This window comes from Heterodontus francisci, unplaced genomic scaffold, assembly GCF_036365525.1.
Source record: "Heterodontus francisci isolate sHetFra1 unplaced genomic scaffold, sHetFra1.hap1 HAP1_SCAFFOLD_96_1, whole genome shotgun sequence".
Lineage (NCBI taxonomy): Eukaryota > Metazoa > Chordata > Chondrichthyes > Heterodontiformes > Heterodontidae > Heterodontus > Heterodontus francisci.
The window spans coordinates 1314096-1335443 of NW_027141894.1; the positions used below are offsets into that span (position 1 = coordinate 1314096).

Here is a 21348-nt window from a genome sequence, read left to right on the forward strand (position 1 = left end):
GGTAGGAGGTATACAGTAAATGGCAGAACCCTTGGGAGTATTGACAGGCAGAGAGATTAGAAGTCGAATTTTTTTTTAAACATTACAGCGCAGTACAGGCCCTTCGGCCCTCGATGTTGCGCCGACCTGTGAAACCATCTGACCTACACTATTCCATTTTCATCCATATGTCTATCCAATGACCACTTAAATGCCCTTAAAGTTGGCGAGTCTACTACTGTTGCAGGCAGGGCGTTCCACGTCCCTACTACTCTCTGAGTAAAGAAACTACCTCTAACATCTGTCCTATATCTATCACCCCTCAACTTAAAGCTATGTCCCCTCGTGTTTGCCATCACCATCCGAGGAAAAAGACTCTCATTATCCACCCTATCTAACCCTCTGATTATCTTATATGTCTCTATTAAGTCACCTCTTCTCCTCCTTCTCTCCAACGAAAACAACCTCAAGTCCCTCAGCCTTTCCTCGTAAGACCTTCCCTCCGTACCAGGCAACATCCTAGTAAATCTCCTCTGCACCCTTTCCAAAGCTTCCACATCCTTCCTATAATGCGGTGACCAGAACTGCACGCAATACTCCAGGTATGGCTGCACCAGAGTTTTGTACAGCTGCAGCATGACCTCGTGGCTCCGAAACTCGATCCCCCTACTAATAAAAGCTAACACACCATATGCCTTCTTAACAGCCCTATTAACCTGGGTAGCAACTTTCAGGGATTTATGTAGTTGGACACCAAGATCTCTCTGTTCATCTACACTACCAAGAATCTTCCCATTAGCCCAGTACTCTGCATTCCTGTTACTCCTTCCAAAGTGAATCACCTCACACTTTTCCGCATTAAACTCCATTTGCCATCTCTCAGCCCAGCTCTGCAGCCTATCTATGTCCCTCTGTACCCTACAACATCCTTCGGCACTATCCACAACTCCACCGACCTTCGTGTCATCCGCAAATTTACTAACCCACCCTTCTACACCCTCTTCCAGGTCATTTATAAAAATGAAATATAAAAAGATCTGGGCGTACAGGTCCACCGATCACTGAAAGTGGCTATGCATGTGGATAAGCTAGTCAAGAAGGCATACGGCATGCTTGACTTCATCAGTCGGGGCATAGAGTATAAAAATAGGCAAGTCATGCTGCAGCTTTACAGAACCTTAGTTAGTCACACTTGGAATATTGTGTACAATTCTGGTCGCCACACTACTAGAAGGATGTGGAGGCTTTGGAGAGGGTACAGAACAGGTTTACCAGGATGTTGCCTGGTCTGGAGGGTATTAGCTATGAGGGGAGGCTGGATAAACTCGGATTGTTTTCACTGGAACGACGGAGGTGGAGGGGCGACGTGATAGAGGTTTACAAAGTTATGAGTGGCATGGACAGAGTGGATAGTCAGAAGCTTTTTCCCAGGGTGGAAGAGTCAGTTATTGGGGGACATAGGTTTAAGGTGCGAGGGGCAAAGTTTAGAGGGGATGTTCGAGGCAAGTTTTTTACACAGAGGGTGGTGAGTGCCTGGAACTTGCTGCTGGGGGAGGTGATGGAAGCAGGTCCGATAGTGACGTTTAAGAGACATCTTGACAAATACATGAATAGGATGGGAATAGAGGGATACAGACCCCGGCAGTGCAGAAGGTTTTAGTTTAGACAGGCATCAAGATCGGCACAGGCTTGGAGGGCCGAATGGCCTGTTCCTGTGCTGTACTGTTCTTTGTTCTTTGTACCTTGTCGAATGTCTTCTCCTGATTGAGGGAGAGAAAGGTGACAGACAGACCAGTCCTCTGGGAAAGATGGATCAGCTCCTGCAATAGGTAGATGTTGTCCTGGATGGACCTGCCCAGGACTGTGTAGGACTGGCTGGGGTGGATCATGTCGGCCAGCATGGAACCCAGATGGGTAGACATAGCCCGGACAAGGATCTTATAATCCATTCTGAGGAGGGAGACCGGACGCCAGTTTTTAAGCAGGCGGAGATCACCCTTCTTCGGCAACAGGACATGACTGCCTGCCCCACAAGAGGGGCATCTCCCCAGTTGCCAGGCTTTCCCCCAGGACCCGCACGTAATTGCCCGCCCCGCCCCCCCGGACGTCTCAGAACACCCTGAGGAACTCCACAGTCAGCCCGTCCAGACCTGGGCATTTTCCCCTTGACAGCTGGTGGTGGGCACTGGTCAGCCCTGCCAACGTGAGCGGAGCCTTCAAACCTTCGCCGCCCTCCAGTCAATCCTTCGGCATGCTCCCCCCCCAAAACTCTGCACGCATCCTCGCTGACGGGTCCGGAGAGAACAATGTGCCAAAGTAGGTATGGACCAAATGGCCCATTCCCTCCGGTCTGTGACAGAGGATCCGTCGTCAGCCAGCAGCTCAAAGAGCTGCTTAGGGATCTCCCACCATTTTTCCAGCGCGTAGAAAAAAGGTGAGGCACGGTCCAAATACTTCCACCTCGGGACACTAAGAGCTGCAGGTCCCTCAGCATGTTTTCTTTGTATGCCTGCCACAGGGCCAAGTCCATGATGGCATGACCGAGATGGGTCTCCAAGTCAAGCATCTTCCTCTCTAGGTATCCGATATCGGCTTCCCGCCTCTTGGTTGACCTCCTCGCATACGCCTGACAGAAGACACAGATGTGAGTCTTGCCCTCATCCCACCATCCCACCATCCCACCCTAGCCTCAAAGAGGGGAAGCCCCCCTGCTTCCTTCTCCAGTCAGCCTAGAATCGATGGAACGAGTCCCGGAATCACTCGTCCTCCAGCAGCCAGTTGCTGAAGTGTCAGTTTGCGGACCCCACCCGTGTGCGGAGCGGAGTGAACTCCGCCCACACCAGGCGATGGTCCGAGGATGACACCAGCCACAAGGAGGCCACTGAGATGTGGGAGCTGTACGCCTGCAAAATGTAGAGGTGGTCGATTCGGGACCCTCCTCCTCCAGACCTCCATGTGAAGGCGCTGGATTCGGGACAGAGATTCTGCCAGATGTCCACCAAGTTGAGGGAGCTGATCAGTTCCCTCAACTTCTCCACCAACGTTTAGCTGCGCTGGGGACCAGAGTGATCCCTCACCTTGAGGGTACAGTTCAAAGCCCCTCCTGAAGATGATGCACTCACCGTTATCAATGGAGCTCAAGAGTGCGGACATTTCGTTAAAGAAGTGCGCTTGCTACATACCAGGCCTGGGCACGTACATGTCCACAATGTGGAGTGGCATGCTACCCAGGCAAACGACGAGGTGGAGCAAATGGCCCAGCACATGCTCCTTGACCCCCAAGATCTCTGGCTTAAATATTGGGGCCAACAAGATAGACACCTCACTAGAAATAGGGGTGATGTGACTCATGTAGACCCCACCCTGCTACTCCAGGTATCAGGTGGCTTCGTCTCCCGGAACGGCGTGGGTTTCCTGCAGAATGCTCACCGCATACCTCCCTTCCCTGAGGACTGAGAGATTGTGACATCTGCAGAGAAACCACCTGCTTCTGTTAATGCTGAGGTTGGCTCTGGTTATGTTCATGTCGAAAGTACTTTGATCCCAACACCACTGTGAGCAGGGAGCAGAAGTGCACCTCACCTTCCACTCTCCCAGCAACCCATTGACGAATGCTATAAACCGGTACCTCTTAACCAGTTTCACGCTCGTGCCCTTCCCTCCCTTCTTGAGGGTGGCAGGGATAGACTGGGTGATCAGCACCAAATTGGACCACTGGCCGAGGGCCAGCTGAACTTTATTGTGGCACCTCAGAGTTCCGTGGTGGGGATGAGAGGAGACTCGGTGGGAGGCACGAAAGAGTCCACTGCCTCACTGGTGATGATTCAATGTCATCCTCCATGCCCCACACCGAATCCCCATCCTCATCCGGGTTGTCATCGCTAGTGTCTGACATACCCACCACACACAGTGGGGTGGATGCCCCGGGTGTGCCAACTGGTCCCACCTCCATCACGATGCACCCCCAGGATCGATGGTGGCTGAGTCATCTCTGGGTTCATCTATTTAGCTGGAGCTAATAGGCGACAATGCTTCAGGATCCCCCTCCACCTCCGCTGGCCAAAGAGATTCAAGGGGTTCAGGGTAAACATGCTCCCACAAAGAAAAAGGAGGAGGCAGTCAAATCTAGAGCCTCATGGATGTCAAAGAACCTGCAGGGTAAGATAAAGCAGATAAGGAAAGCTTATGTCCGACACCAAGAACTCAGTACTACAGAAAGCCTAGAGGAGTATAAAAAGTGAAGTGAAATCAAAATGAAAATTACGAAAGCAAAGAGTGGGCATGAAAGAATAATAGCAAGCAAAAGCAAGGTGAACCTGAAGATGTTTTATCAATATAATAAGAGGAAGAGAATAACTAAGGAAAGGGTAAAAGACCAAAGAGGTAACCTATGTGTAGGGGTGGAAGGTGTTGGTATGGTTCTTATAGAATAGTTTGCATCTGTCTTCACAAAAGAGGGGGACAATGCAGATATTGTAGTTAAGGAGGAAGAGTGTGATAAACATCGGGAGAGAGGAAGTATTAGTGGGATTAGCATCCTTGAAAGTTGATAAATCACCAGGGCCGGATGAAATGTACTCTAGGCTGTTAAATGAAGCAAGAGAGGAAATAACAGAAGGTCTGACCATCATTTTCCAGTCCTCACTGTGTATAAGTATGGTGCTGGAGGATTGGGACGTCTGTTTAAAAAGGGAGCGAAGGATAGGCTGAATAATTACAGGCCTGTCAGTCTAACCTCAGTAGTGGGAAAATTATTGGATTCTATTCTGAGAGACAGGATAAACTGTCACTGAGAAAGGCACAGGTTAATCAAGGAAAGTCAGTATGGATTTGTTAAGGGAAGATCTTGTTTGATCAACTCGATCGAGTTTTTTTGGCAAAGTAACAAGGAAGATAGATGAGGGTAGTACAGTTGATGTGGTCTACATGGATTTTTAGTAAGGCTTTTGACATAGTCCCACATGGCAGACTGATTAAAAAAATAAAATCCCATGGGCTCCAGTGTAATGCAGCAAGGTGGATACAAAATTGGTTCAGTGGCAGAAAACAAAGGGTAATTGTTGATGGGTGTTTTTGCGACTGGAGGGCTGTTTCCAGTGGCGTTCCGCAGGTACTGGGTCCCTGCTTTTTCTGGTATATATTAACGATTTGGATGTAAATGTAGGGGGCATGATTACAAAGTTTGCTGATGACACAAATATTGCCCGTGGAGTAGATAGCGAGGAGGATAGCTGTAGGCTGCAGGAAGATATTGATGGTTTAGTCAGATGGGCAGAAAAGTGGCAAATGGAATTCAACTTGGAGAAGTGTGAGGTCATGCATTTGGGGAGGTCAAACAAGACAAAGGAATGCACAAATAATGGGAAAATACTGGGAAGTGTAGAGGAAGTGAGGGACCTTGGAGTGAATGTCCACAGATCCCTGAAGGTAGCAGGACAGGTCGATAAGGTGGTTAAGAAGGCATATGGAATCCTTTCCTTTATTAGCCGAGGTATAGTATATAAGAGCAGGGAGGTTATGCTGGAACTGTGTAACTCATTGGTTAGGCCACAACTTGAGTACTGTGTGCAGTTCTGGTCACCTCATTACAGAAAGGATGTAACTGCACTCGAGAGGGTACAGAGGAAATTTACGAGCATGTTGCCAGGACTGGAAAAATGCAGGAAAGTTTGGATAGGCTGGGGTTGTTCTCCTTGGAACAGAGAAGACTGAGGAGAGAGCTGATTGAAATGTTCAAAATTTTTGAGGACCCTGGATAAAGTGGAGGTGAAGGGTCTCTTAGCAGAGAGGTCAATGATGAGGGGCATACATTTAAAGTGATGTGTAGAAAAAAATAGAGGGGAGATGAAGAAAAACCTTTTCACCCAGAGGGTGGTGGGGGTCTGGAATTCACTGCCTGAATGGGTAGTTGAGGCAGAAACCCTCAACTCATTCAAAAGGAGTCTGGATACACACCTCAAGTGCTGTCATCTGCAGGGCTACAGCCTAAATTCTGGAAGGTGGGATCAGAATAGATGGATAATTTTTCAGCTGGCACAGACACGATGGGCCGAGTGGCCTCTTTCTGTGCCTTAAACTTTCTATGATTCTATAATTTTAAGTCAGTGGCTCAGTAACAGGAAACAAAGGGTTATGGTCAACATATGTTTTGTGCAAATGGAAAGCTGTTTCCAGTGGCGTTCACAGGGCTCAGTGTTGGGACCCTTGCTGTTTGTGGTATATATTAATGATTTGGACTGAAATGTGGGAGGAATGATCGGGAAATTTGCTGATGATACAAAAATTGCCGTGTGGTTGATATTGAAGAGGATAGCTGTAGGCTCCAGAATGATATCAACAGTTTGGTTGAGTGGGTGGGAAAGTGACAAATGGAATTCAATCTGGAGAAGTGTGAGGTAATGCATTTTGGGAGGGCAGATAAAGCGAGGGAATACACAATAAACGGGAGGATATTGAGTGGGGTAGAGGAAGTCAGAGACCATGGAGTGCATGTCCATAGGTCCCTGAAGGTGGCAGGACAGGTAGGTAAAGTGGCAAAGTAGGCACATGGAGTGCTTTCCTTTACTGGCCGAGGTATAGAATACAAAAGCAGGGATGTAATGCTGGAACTGTATAAAACATGGTCAGGCCACAGCTGGAGTATTGTGTACAGTTCTGGTCACCACATGACAGAAAGGACAAAATTGCTCTGGAGAGAGTACAGAGGAGATTTACAAGAATGTTGCCAGGGCTCAAAAGTTGCAGCTATGAGGAAAGATTGGATAGGCTAGAGTTGTTTTCCATAGAACAGAGGAGGCTGAGGGGTAACTTAATAGAGGTGTATAAAATTATGAGGGGCCGAGATAGAGTAGACAGGATGGACCTGTTGCCCCTCGTGGAGAGGTCCATTACCGTGAGGCACAGATTTAAGGATTTAAGGTAGAAGGATTAGAGGGTATATGAGAAAATCTTTTTCACCCAGAGGGTATCTGGAATTCACTGCCAGGAACGGTGGTGGAGGCAGAAACTCTCATCTCATTTAAAAGGTACCTGGACCTGCACCTGAAGTGTTGCAACCTGCAAGGCTATGGACCAGGTGCTGGAAGGTGGGATTAGATTGGGCGGCTAGTTTTTCAGCTGGTGCAGACATGATGGGCTGAATGGCCTCCTTCTGTGCCGTAACTTTTCTATGGTTCTTAGTCAGGATGGTGTGTGACTTGGAGGGGAACTTGCAGGTGGTGGTGTTCCCATGCGTCTCCTGCCCTTGCCCTTCTAGGTGGTAGAGGTCTTGGGTTTGGAAGATACTGTCGAAGGTGCCTTGGTGAGTTGCAGCAGTGCATCTTGTTTAAGGTAGTGGATTGGGTGCTCATCAAGCGTAATGCATGGTGTCAAATTTCCAGAATGTTTCTGGAACTGCACTCATCCAGGCAAGTAGAACCTATTCCATCCCTTGACTATTGAGTATAGAACAGGGGTCACAATTTCAAAATTAGGTAAACCATTTAGGACTGAGATGAAGAGAATTTTTTTCACTCAGAGGGTTGTGAATCGTTGGAATTCTCAATCCCAGTGCTGTGGATGTTCATTTTTAGAACATTACAGCGCAGTACAGGCCCTTCGGCCCTCGATGTTGCGCCGACCTGTGAAACCATCTGACCTACACTATTCCATTTTCATCCATATGTCTATCCAATGACCACTTAAATGCCCTTAAAGTTGGCGAGTCTACTACTGTTGCACAGGCAGGGCGTTCCAAGCCCCTACTACTCTCTGAGTAAAGAAACTACCTCTAACATCTGTCCGATATCTATCACCCCTCAACTTAAAGCTATGTCCCCTCGTGTTTGCCATCACCATCCGAGGAAAAAGACTCTCACTATCCACCCTATCTAACCCTCTGATTATCTTATATGTCTCTATTAAGTCACCTCTCCTCCTCCTTCTCTCTAACGAAAATAACCTCAAGTCCCTCAGCCTTTCCTCGTAAGACCTTCCCTCCATACCAGGCAACATCCTAGTAAATCTCCTCTGCACCCTTTCCAAAGCTTCCACATCCTTCCTATAATGCGGTGACCAGAACTGCACGCAATACTCCAGGTGCGGCCGCACCAGAGTTTTGTACAGCTGCAGCATGACCTCATGGCTCCGAAACTCGATCCCCCTACTAATAAAAGCTAACACACCATATGCCTTCTTAACAGCCCTATTAACCTGGGTAGCAACTTTCAGGGATTTATGCACCTGGACACCAAGATCTCACTGTTCATCTACACTACCAAGGATCTTTCCATTAGCCCAGTACTCTGCATCCCTGTTACTCCTTCCAAAGTGAATCACCTCACACTTTTCCGCATTAAACTCCATTTGCCATCTCTCAGCCCAGCTCTGCAGCCTATCTATGTCCCTCTGTACCCGACAACATCCTTCGGCACTATCCACAGCTCCACCGACCTTCATGTCATCTGCAAATTTACTAACTCACCCTTCTACACCCTCTTCCAGGTCATTTATAAAAATGACAAACAGCAGTGGCCCCAAAACAGGACCTTGTGGTACACCACTAGTAACTAAACTCCAGGATGAACATTTGCCATCAACCACCACCTTTCAGCTAGCCAATTTCTGATCCAAAGCTCCAAATCACCTTCAACCCCATACTTCAGTATTTTCTGCAATAGCCTACCGTGGGGAACCTTATCAAACGCCTTACTGAAATCCATATACACCACATCCACTGCTTTACCCTCATCCACCTGTTTGGTCACCTTCTCGAAAAACTCAATGAGGTTTGTGAGGCACGACCTACCCTTCACAAAACCATGCTGACTATCGCTAATGAACTTATTCTTTTCAAGATGATTATAAATCCTGTCTCTTATAACCTTTTCCAACATTTTACCCACAACCGAAGTAAGGCTCACAGGTCTATAATTACCAGGGCTGTCTCTACTCCCCTTCTTGAACAAGGGGACAACGTTTGCTATCCTCCAGTCTTCCAGCACTATTCCTGTCGACAATGATGACATAAAGATCAAGGACAAAGGCTCTGCAATTTCCTCCCTGGCTTCCCAGAGAATCCTAGGATAAATCCCATTTGGCCCAGGGGACTTATCTATTTTCACACTTTCCAAAATTGCTAACACCTCCTCCTTGTGAACCTCAATCCCATCTAGCCTAGTAGTCTGAATCTCAGTATTCTCCTCGACAACATTTTCTTTCTCTACTGTAAATACTGACGAAAAATATTCATTTAACGCTTCCCCTATCTCCTCTGATTCCACACACAACTTCCCACTACTATCCTTGATTGGCCCTAATCTAACTCTAGTCATTCTTTTATTCCTGATATACCTATAGAAAGCCTTAGGGTTTTCCCTGATCCTATCCGCCAATGACTTCTCATGTCCTCTCCTTGCTCTTCTTAGCTCTCCCTTTAGATCCTTCCTGGCTAGCTTGTAACTCTCAAGCGCCCTAACTGAGCCTTCACGTCTCATCCTAACATAAGCCTTCTTCTTCCTCTTGACAAACGCTTCAACTTCTTTAGTAAACCACCGCTCCCTCGCTCGACAACTTCCTCCCTGCTTGACAGGTACATACTTATCAAGGACACGCAGTAGCTGCTCCTTGAATAAGCTCCACATTTCTATTGTGCCCATCCCCTGCAGTTTCCTTCCCCATCCTACACATCCTAAATCTTGCCTAATTGCATCATAATTTCCTTTCTCCCAGCTATAATTCTTGCCCTGCGGTATATACCTGTCCCTGCCCATCGCTAAGGTAAACCTAACCGAATTGTGATCACTATCACCAAAGTGCTCACCTACATCTAAATCTAACACCTGGCCGGGTTCATTACCCAGTACCAAATCCAATGTGGCATCGCCCCTGGTTGGCCTGTCTACATACTGTGTCAGAAAACCCTCCTGCACACACTGGACAAAAACTGACCCATCTAAAGTACTCGAACTATAGTATTTCCAGTCAATATTTGGAAAGTTAAAGTCCCCCTAACAACTACTCTGTTACTCCCGCCCCTGTCGAGAATCATCTTCGCTATCCTTTCCTCTACATCTCTGGAACTATTCGGAGGTCTATAGAAGACTCCCAACAGGGTGACCTCCCATCTCCTGTTTCTACCTCAGCCCATACTACCTCAGTAGACGAGTCCTCAAACGTCCTTTCTTCCACTGTAATACTCTCCTTGATTAACAATGCCACACCCACCCCTCTTCTACCATCTTCTCTGTTCTTTCTGAAACATCTAAATCCCGGAACCTGCAACATCCATTCCTGTCCCTGCTCTACCCATGTCTCCGAACAGGCCACTACATCGAGATCCCAGGTACCAACCCATGCTGCAAGCTCACCCACCTTATTCCGAATGCTCCTGGCATTGAAGTAGACACACTTTAAACCAAGTTCTTGCTTGCCAGTGCCCTCTTGCGTCCTTGTAACCTTATCCCTGACCTCACTACTCTCAACATCCTGTACACTGGAACTACAATTTAGGTTCCCATTCCCCTGCTAAATTAGTTTAAACCCCCCCGAAGAGCACTAGCAAATATCCTCCCCAGGATATTGGTACCCCTCTGGTTCAGGTGAAGACCATCCTGTTTGTAGAGGTCCCACCTACCCCAGAAAGAGCCCCAATTATCCAGGAAACCAAAACCCTCCCTCCTACACCATCCCTGCAGCCACGTGTTCAACTCCTCTCTCTCCCTATTCCTCGCTTCGCTATCACGTGGCACGGGCAACAACCCAGAGATAACAACTCTGTTTGTTCTCGCTTAAGCTTCCACCCTAGCTCCCTGAATTTCTGCCTTAAATCCCCATCTCTCTTCCTACCTATATCGTTGGTGCCTATGTGGACCACGACTTGGGGCTGCTCCCCCTCCCCCTTAAGGATCCCAAAAACACGATCCGAGACATCATGAACCCTAGCACCTGGGAGGCAACACACCAACCGTGAGTCCCTCTCGTTCCCACAGAACCTCCTATCTGTTCCCCTAACTATGGAGTCCCCAATGACTAATGCTCTGCTCCTCTTCCCCCTTCCCTTCTGAAAAACAGGGACAGACTCTGTGCCAGATATCTGAACCCCATTGCTTACCCCTGGTAAGTCGTCCCCCGCAACAATATCCAAAACGGTATACCTGTTGTTGAGGGAAACGGCCACAGGGGACCCCTGCACTGCCTGCTGGTTCCCTCTCCTTCCCCTGACGGTAACCCATCTACCTACTTCTTTTACCTGAGGTGTGACTACCTCCCCATAACTCCTATCAATAACCTCCTCCGCCTCCCGAATGATCCGAAGTTCATCCAGCTCCAGCTCCAGTTCCCTAACGCGGTTCTCGAGGAGCTGGAGTTGGGTGCACTTCCCGCAGATGCAGTCAGCAGGGACACTCTTGGCGACCCTTACCTCCCACATTCTGCAGGAGGAACATTCAACTGCCTTAACCTCCATTCCCACTATTCTAAATTCTAAATTTGTTGAATATATTCAAGGTTTTGGCGTACTAAAGAAATTAGGGAATATGGGATAGTGTGGAAAGGTGCAGTTGGGGCATGTGGACCAGCCATGAATTTATTGAATGGCAGAGCAGGCGTGAAGGGCTGAATGGCTTCGTCTGGCTCCTATTTCTTATCTTTTTATGTTCTTAGAGAAGGGGAAAGAGAAAGAGATGACAGAAAGAGAGAGAGACAGAGAGAGAGAGCGAAGGTGTGTAGCAGAGAGACTGAGAGAATGAGAAGAGAGAGAGAGACCAGGAGAGACAGAGGTCTGAATTTTATGCCACCCCAGCGGGTCGGATGGTGGCGTGGGTGTGGCGTAAAATTGAGCGGGAGGCTCCGGGAAGCCTCCCTGGTCCACCTCTGCCTCCAGCCAAGTTTACGGATTCGGGTGGTCGGTGGGAAACCGCCCGCCCGTCCGAGGCCAATGAAAGCCCTTAAGTAGCCACTTAATGGCCACTTAAGGCCCTCGCCTGCTCCACGGGTCTTTTACCTGTGGAAAGCGGGCATGCTGGGAACGTGAAGGGGGGGCATGGTAATCAGGCACAGGTTGGCCGATTGAGGGCCGCCTCCCCTCCCAAAACACCCCCGGGACCCAAGACGCCGCCTCTCCTCAAACAACTACTCCAGCCTCACCAAGGAAGGACCGCTCCCCCTGGTGAGGCAACACCTACTTACCATCCCTCCTGGATCTATGACATCAGCTGGGCTGCAGTCCCAACAGTGGCCACTACTCCTGGTGGCTCTGCTGGGAATAAGAGCTACCGGCCCACTGATTGGCCGGCAGCTCACTGAGGCGGGACCTCCTCCCTCAAGTGGGCGGAAGTTCCGCCTTGGGACAATTAAAGCCCGGGAACCCATAAAATGCAGGACGGATCCCCAGGCTAGGCGGAAGCGGGTTTGCCATCGACTTTCACATCGGTGGTGAATTCCCGTCTGCCTAAGGTAAAATTCAGGCCCAGAGAAAAAGGAAGAAAGAGACACAAAGATGCAGAGAGAGACAAGCCTGCAGAGAGGCAGGAAGATGAAGAGACGGAGAAGGACAGATAGAGACAGAGAGGAAGTTACAGAGTGAGAGATGAGGAAAAGATATTGAGAGGAAGAGAGATAGTGAGAATGGGGAGAGGGACAGAGAAGTGTCAGTAGAGGAAGGCAGAGAGTGGGAGGAGGGGTGGCAGATACAATGAGATAGGCAGAGAGAGTGAGAGGTAGAGAGATACAGAGATGGAGTGACTGGGGCAGAGGAAGGAAGGGGCAGAGACACAGAGAGAGGAACAAAGAGCGTGACAGGATGAGAGACAGGTAGACAGTGTAAGGTAAAGAACGGATCAGTTCGAGAGATATTCAGAGACGGATATAGAAAAAGAGACAGATAGAGAAGTAGAAATAGACATAGAGGAAGAAAGTGTGGAGTTAGAGAGTCAGAGTGGGTGAGGGTGTGAAAGAGGGAGGCAGTGAGTGAGATAGTCAGAGAAAGTGAGAGGGTGAGAGAAAAATAGAGAGATGGGAAAGAGAGGTATACTGAGAATGGAGAGAGCAAGGAAAAAGGGGAGAGAGGGAAAGGGAGAGAGAATTAGGGATGTGGACAGTGTGAGAGCAATAGGCAGAGCAAGAGAGAGAGGGATGAAAAAAAGAGAAGTACTTAGTGGGATATAGATAATGAGGGAGACAGAGAAAGAAGCAGAGAGATAGAGGGACAGGGACAGCTTAGCTCATCTGCTGCTGAAACCCTCATCCATGCCTTTGTTCCCTCGGGACATGATAATTCCAACGCACTCCTGGCTGGCCTCCCACATTCTACTCTCTGTAACTTTGTGGTCACCCTAAATTCTGCTGCCCTATTCTAACTTTCACCAAATTCTGTTCGCGCAACATCCCTATGCTCACTGACCTACATTGTCTCTTGGCCCAGCAACACCTCAATTTTAATATTCTTATTCATGTAATCCAATCCCCTCGTGGCCTCGCCCCTCTGATTATCCCCATCTCCACTTGTGCTGTGGAAGTCTAGAGTCATAAAACGGGGCAAGCTGCACTGCCAGCTACTTCCAGTGTGTCTTGCAGGATACCCATTCTGGTTGAGGCTTTAGGGTGGGCGTAACGTGAATGTGCCTGTAACATGAGGAGCCGTCTTAATATGGGGTCAATCAGCCAATCCAGCAGCTTGGACAAAGGTTTTTGAAACTTGATCTGTACATATCCACTGAACACCTCTCAGATGAATGTGCGTTCAGCAGCACACGGAACATCCGTCTAGCATTATTGAAAAGGACCAGGTATCCAAATTACACGTCAGGGGCTTTTGATTAACTTCTTCTATTGCAAAGGCAGTGGAGGTGTGGATGGTTTTCTGGAGGCTGCGTTGTGAGCTGCAGCATGCATTCAGGGAGGCCAGTGGATCTGGTGACCCAGCTCTGGCCGAGGTAACGGAAGTGTAGTTACAGTGCTTCTCTGTCCACAAGGGGGTGAAAGGTTATCGTGGGTCGGTGGTAATGTGGAGAAATCAGTTCTGCCATGAACTTATTGAATGTCAGAGCAGGTTCGAGGGGCTGAGTGGCCTACTCCTGCTCCTACTAATGTTCGTAACATGGCCAACACAGGGAGTAGAGGCTGCAGAGAGGGGAAGCTCTGCAAAGTGGGAGGAGGAGAGGGCTCTGCCCTTCCCACCCTCGGTTTTCCAAGAACCAAAAGAGCAGTGGTCCTAATCCCGACCCCTGAGGAACACCACTGTATACCTTCCACCACTTTGTTCTGGTTTCTGTTCCATGGTCACTGTTTCTATCCATGCTGTCACTGCCCCTTTAACCCATAGGGTTCAATTTTGCAAACCTGTCCATTGAATCACAGTTGATCAAATACCTTTTGAAAGTCCCTACACATAACTTCAATTACACAACCCTCATTAACATTCTTCATGTAGGGCACGGTCGAAATGTGGAACTTTTTCAAGGAGCAGATAGTAGGGGCCATTGATAAGCATGTCCCTGTCAGACAGGGAAGGGATGGTCATGTGAGGGAACCGTGGTTGACAAGAGAGGTTGAGAGTCTTGTTAGGAAGAAGAAGGATGCGTATATAAAGTTGAGGAAAAAGGGCACAGGCATAGCTCTGGAGGGATACAAGATGGCCAGGAAGGATCTGAAGAAAGGGATTAGGAGAGCTAAGAGAGGGCATGAAAAATGCTTGGCGGGTAGGATAAAAGAAAACCCCAAGGCCTTTTACGCGTATGTCAGAAATATGAGGATGACTAGGGGGACCATAGGTCCGGTCAAGGACAATAGCGGGAGACTGTGTGTTGAGCCGGAAGAGATAAGTGAGGTTTTGAATGAGTACTTCTCTTCGGTATTTACGAATGAGAAGGGGTGTATTACTGAAGAGGACGGTGGGAAGCAGACTGGTAAGCTCGAGGAAGTGCTCGTTAGGAGGGAAGATGTGTTGGGGTTTTTGAATAACTTGAAGATAGACAAGTCTCCCGGGCCTGACGGGGTATATCCAAGGATGTTATGGGAAGCAAGGGATGAAATTGCAGAGCCGCTGGCAATGATCTTTTCATCTTCTCTGCTGACGGGGGTGGTACCAGGTGATTGGAGGGTGGCAAATGTTGTGCCCCTGTTCAAGAAAGGGAATAGGAACAACCCTGGGAATTACAGGCCAGTTAGTCTTACTTCGGTGGTAGGCAAGTTGATGGAAAAGGTGCTGAGGGATAGGATTTCTGAGCATCTGGAAAGACACTGCTTGATTCGGGACAGTCAGCACGGTTTTGTGAGGGGTAGGTCTTGCCTCACAAGCCTGATTGAATTCTTTGAGCAGGTGACCAAGCAAGTGGATGAGGGTAAACCAGTGGATGTGGTGTACATGGATTTTAGTAAGGCATTTGATAAGGTCCCCCATGGTAGACTTATGGAGAAAGTCAGGAGGCATGGGATAGTGGGGAATGTGGCCAGTTGGATTAAGAATTGGCTAACTGATAGAAGGCAGAGAGTGGTCTTAGATGGTAAATACTCAGCCTGGAGCCCAGTTACCAGTGGCGTGCCGCAGGGATCAGTTCTGGGTCCTCTCCTGTTTGTGATTTTTATTAACGACTTGGATGAGGAAGTCGAAGGGTGGGTCAGTAAATTTGCAGATGATACAAAGGTTGGTGGAGTTGTGGATACCGAGGAGGGCTATTGTCGTCTGCAAAGGGACTTGGATAGGTTGCAGTGCTGGGCTGAAAAGTGGCAGATGGAGTTTAACCCTGAAAAGTGTGAGGTCGTCCATTTTGGAAGGACAAACATGAATGCAAAATACTGGGTTAACGGTAGGGTTCTTGGGCATGTGGAGGAGCAGAGAGACCTTGGGGTCTATGTGCATAGATCATTGAAAGTTGCAACTCAAGTGGATAGGGCTGTGAAGAAGGCATATGGGGTGTTAGCGTTCATTAGCAGAGGGATTGAATTTAAGAGCCGTGAGGTGATGATGCAGCTGTACAGGACCTTGGTAAGGCCTCATTTGGAGTACTGTGTGCAGTTCTGGTCGCCTCATTTTAGGAAGGATGTGGAAGCCTTGGAGAGGGTGCAGAGGAGATTTACCAGGATGTTGCCTGGAATGGAGAATAAGTCTTACGAGGAAAGGCTGAACATTCTAGGCCTCTTCTCATTAGAAAGGAGAAGGATGAGGGGTGACATGATAGAGGTTTATAAGATGATCAGGGGAATAGATAGGGTAGACAGTCAGAAACTTTTTCCCCGGGTGGAGCAAAGCGTTACAAGGGGTCATAAATTTAAGGTGAAGGGTGGGAGATATAAGGGGGATGTCAGGGGAAGGTTCTTTACCCAGAGAGTGGTCGAGGCATGGAATGCCTTGCCCGGGGAAGTTGTTGAGTCAGAAACTTTAGGGACTTTCAAAAGGCTTTTGGATAGGTATATGGATAAAGGAGAATGATGGGGTATAGATTAAATTGTCCTTGACAGAGGACAAAGGATCGGCACAACATTGTGGGCCGAAGGGCCTGTTCTGTGCTGTATGTTCTATGTTCTATGTTCTATGTTCATTGCTTTATCAAAGAACTGCATCAAATCTACCTCATCGTCATCTTTCTCGACTCCTCCACTGTTGCTAAATTATCAGACTGGTTATCTGACATCCAGTACTGGACAAGCAGAACTTTACTCCACTTAAATATTGGGAAGATTGAAGCCAATTTTTCCGCTCCCCACTCCAAACTCCATTCTTTTGTTACTGATTCCTTCTCTCTTCCTCCTCACAGTCTGAGATTAAGCCAGTCTTTTCAGAAGCTTGGTGCCACATTTGAGCATGAAATGAGTTTCCAATCTCATATTCATGTCATCGCTATGACCTCCTATTTCCACCTCAGTAACATTGCTCAACTTCGTTCCTGTCTCAGCTCATCTGCTGCTGAAGCTCTCATTCATGCCTCCATTACCTCTAGACTGGACTATTCCAATGCACTCCTGGCTGGTCTCCCACATTCTAGTTTCTGCAAACTTGAGGTCATCCAAAACTCTGCTGCCCGTCTCTTAACTTTAACCAAGTCCCGTTCACGTGTCATCACGTGCTCACTGACCTACACTGGGTCTCACTCAAGCAATGGCTTGAGTTTAAAATACTCAACCTTGTTTCCAAATCCCTCCATTGCCTCACCTCTCCCTACCTCTGTAATCTCCTCCAGCCCCTCCAACCCCCAAGATATCTGGCCTCTTGTTCATGTTGATATAAATTTGTCTGCTACTGGTGACCACACCTTAAATTGCCTAGGCCCCAAGCTTTGAAATACCCTCCCTACACCTCTCCACCTCTTCACTTCTCCACCTCGCTTTCTTCCTTCAAGACACTCCTTAAAACCTACCTGTTTGACTAAACTTTTGTTCATCTGACCTTATAGCTTCTATTGTGACTTGGTGTCATACTTTGTTTTATAATGCCTTGGAATGTTTTATTACATTAAAGGTGCTATATAAATATAATTTGCTTTGTTGAAGTTTGCCAGACATGATTTTCCATTTGGATATCCATGCTGCTTGCCAGTTGTTATACCATGTTTTTTCAGGAATGAATACTTTAGTCCTGGATTTTGACCTCTAGACATTTCCTCAGCAGCAACATTAGACTGTTTACTCCATCTCTCCTTTTTTAAACAGGGTGTAACATTTGTAACCTTCCAGCCCTCTGTCACCACTCCCATATCCAAGGAGGATTGAAAAATTCTTGTCAGGGCCTCCACGATTTCCAAAACTCCTTCTCTCAGCAACTCTCATATATCGCATTCAGACCAGGCAAATGTTCAACTTTATTGTTGTGCAAAGAGTGTTGGAGTGATAAGGGCTAACTTAATCTGATTGTTCAGTGACTGTAATTAATGTCAGTCTTCATGGGCTCTAATTGTGTCACTGGAGGCTTTCCCTCTTCTATTAATAAGGGGCACTTTTCAGTGTGTTATTCCATAGTGTCAAAGGGCGTATAACATCTGGCACTAAAAAGGAATAGTGGTCCCAGAGAGTGGGAGAGGATAGTTGGAATCTGAGAACAATAGACTGGAATGTCACAAGAATGAGTCAGAATCTGAGAAGAATAGATTGGAATATTACAACAATGGGCAGGAGTTTCTCCTGGGATCTTCACATTCTTTCTACAGATTATGATTCGCTATCATTACAATCTCGGATCCATTACGCACTTATGATTATGCAATACATTTACTATCCAATCCTCGCTATTGTTGGTGTCCCTGGTAAGTCTCTCTATCCTGATATTGATTCTATAAACCATGTTTAACTGCAGTACTGTTATTATCATTTACTCTGCCCACCTTGCTGCTTTTGTTATTCCTGGTAAATCTCTTTCTCCAGCTATTAGCTCTATAAACCATTGTTAACTAGAATAGCATTCTTGTAATTTTCTCCCTCATCTTTGCTGCTGTTGCTGCCCCTGGTAAGTCTGTATTTCCCGCTATTAGATCTGTAAACCCTGTTCCACTGAAATACTATTCTTGTCTTTTAAAACTTTGGGAAGATTGAAGCCAGAGTCATCAATCTCCATCACAAAATCTGCCCCCTATCCATGAACTACACACCCCTCCCTGGCCAATGTCTGAGGCTGAAACAGATTGTTTACAACCTCTGAATTCTATTTTAACCTGAGTTTATATTCCCTCCATGGGCAACCCTGCCGACTACCACCTCTGTAATATTGCCTGCCTCCACTTCTGCCTGTCTATCTGCTGCACAAACCCTTATCTGTACCTTTGTTAAATTCACTCTTGACTATTCCAATTCTATCCTGGCCACCCTCCCAGTTCCAAGCCTCCATAAACCACAGTCCATTCAAAACTCAAGCCTGTATCCTAACTCACACCATACCTGGTTCACTTAACACTCTATGCTAACTGACCTATATTGGGGTCTGATCTGACAACACCTAAATTTTAATATTCTCATTGTTGTGTTTGACTCATTCCAATTCCCTGGTCATTTCCCATATAATTGCAGAACTTTTGCCTTCAAGTCTTTTTCCAAGTCCCCTTTTAAGGTGAATTGCCTTTCCTCAGTATCTCTCCCTGGCCGGGATTTTCAGCTCTAGAGCACCACTGGTGTCGACACTGCGGGAACCTGCATCCATAACATGGTGCAAGCCGAGTGGCTGGCCACTTCTGGCGTGTGCTGCACAGTGCCCCATGCTGGGCAGGGCTCTAGCCTGGGTGAACATTGTGTATTCTGGTAGCATGAGAAGTTGTCAAAAAGTGACATCAAGCATCTGTTTATGAGCTTTGATGCACAACTTTGAAACTTGGTCTGTGCATGTCCACTGAACATCTGTGTTAGTCACTGTCAGTTGAACATGTGTTCAGCAGCACAAGGAGTCCCCTGTCGAGCTATTTAAAAGGACCAGGCATCCAACTTGCAGGTGAGGGGCTGTTGACTTACTTTTCCAATGCAAAGTTAGTAGAGGTGCTGTGGATGGCTTTCTCGAGGTTGCGTTGAGAACTGCTGTAGACATTAGGAAGACCAGAGGATTTGGTGACCCAACACTGGACAAGGTATGGGGACTATAGCCACAGTACATCTAGGTTGGCAATATGAGTAGCAAATGGAGAAGAGGCTGTAGAGAGGGGAAGCTCTGCAAAGAGGGAGGAGGAGGGGGCTTTGCTCTACTCAGCCCGTGTTTTTCAAGAGCACCTACACCTAACCCAGGAGCAGTGTGCGAAGCGACTCTGATTCAATAAGAGCTGTTGCACTTCCTGCAGCACAACCTGGTTCTGCACCAAGTGTCGAATGGCGCTAAGCAGTGGCCGTTAAGGTCACAGTTTCATTGAATGCATCCTGATCTTTCCAGGCTCGAAACGCATCTCCCACTAAAGCTGCCTGTCGAAGCCAGGTGAGGTGAATACACTGTTTTCTCCCACAGAAGGGAGAAGCAGGTTGAGATGTCCCGTGGCTTTGGCAGGATACCGGGGTTCCGGATGGTGTATGTGCCTCCATATCTACGAGGAGAGATACAGGAACTGTAGGCAGTTGGAGTGTGACCAGGCACCGTATGTCACGGTGCTGAATGTCCACCATCCTGGCAGAAGCCACATTACCTTCATTCTGAATCAATCAGTTGTTCCTACCATTTTTGGGCCTTCGCAGGGGAACCAGAATGTGCACCTTGGAGACAAAGGATGCCCCCTCTATACACAGCTCATAAACCCCACCTACTGACCCACGCAATAATAACACATCATAATGTGAGCAATGGAGACACCAGGAACATTGTGGAGCAGATCATCGGCGTGATGAACCAACGCTTCTGATGCCTGAACCACTCGGAAGGACACACTGGAGTCCAAGGTCGTGCTCAGTCCTTCATATCATCGCCATCATAAGAACACAGGATGTCAACAATGTGCTGATGATTTTACAAAAATGAGGCTCCTGGAACTGGAGTGTCAGAAAGCAGCAAGTCATGGTAGACACTGGTGTTCCCCAAGGTTCAGTGCTGTGACCTACATTTTGTGATAAATGTAAATGACTTTGCGATTGGGGTTCAATGCGCAGTCCATTATAAACTTTCCCAGTATATGAAATCAATTGTAATAGTATTCCCCTGTCATAGAGTCATAGAGCCATTATGGCACAGAAGGAAACCATTTGGCCCATCGAGTTCATGCTAGCTCTCTGTAGAGCAATCCAGTCAGTCTCATTCTGCCGCTCTGTTCCCATAGCTCTGCAAGTTTATTTCCCTCAAATATCCATCCAAAATCCTTTCAACATCATTGATCATCTCTGCTTCCGCCACCCTCGTAGTTAGTGAGGTCCAGGTCACGACAACTCACTGCATAAAAACAAGTTCTTCCTCACAATTTGTCAAACTTTCAAACTGGGGCTTAGGGCTGTCCACATAAGACCGTCTTATCAATTATTACACTGTGGTAGCTCATGTGATCGGTTGCAAAATGTGTTATCAATATTTTACAGTGCGATGAGGTTTGTGACTTTTTAGGAGTGAATCCTTCTTATCAGAAGCTGCCTCGAGGCAAGTCCTTCACCATAGGGTCGAGGCATGTCGATGAAATTCTTTTAACCTTTAAGGAAGATGAAATCTGCTTTTAATTTTTAGTTCCTAATGCATAGGAAAATAACTTTTTAACCTTATAACCCCCATATTATGGCCAGATTCCTTCACAATGAGAGATAGGGAGAAACTGTTCCCATTGGCGGAAGGGTCGAGAACCAAAGGGTGCAGATTTTAGGTGACTGACAAAAGAACCAAAGGCGACATGAGGAAAAACCTGTTTATGCAGTGAATGGTTCGGATCTGAAATGCACTGCCTGAGAGTGCAGTGGAGTCAGATTCAATTGTGGCTTTCGAAAGGGAATTGGATACTTATCTGAACAGAAAAAAGTAAC

The 21348-nt window shown here is 47.4% G+C and overlaps 1 protein-coding gene across 1 annotated transcript in view; it reads left to right on the forward strand.

The window, feature by feature from the left end:
* The first annotated feature begins 4232 nt into the window (after window positions 1-4232).
* Window positions 4233-21348, forward strand: part of LOC137365613 (G-protein coupled receptor 39-like) — a 32723-nt gene continuing 15607 nt past the window's right edge. Inside the window, exons 1-6 of the mRNA XM_068027989.1 lie at window positions 4233-4346; window positions 13794-13889; window positions 14314-14425; window positions 16508-16589; window positions 16710-16953; window positions 17948-18191. Of these exons, the coding sequence (XP_067884090.1) occupies window positions 4233-4346; window positions 13794-13889; window positions 14314-14425; window positions 16508-16589; window positions 16710-16953; window positions 17948-18191 (892 nt within the window). The remainder of the gene's footprint in view (window positions 4347-13793; window positions 13890-14313; window positions 14426-16507; window positions 16590-16709; window positions 16954-17947; window positions 18192-21348) is intronic.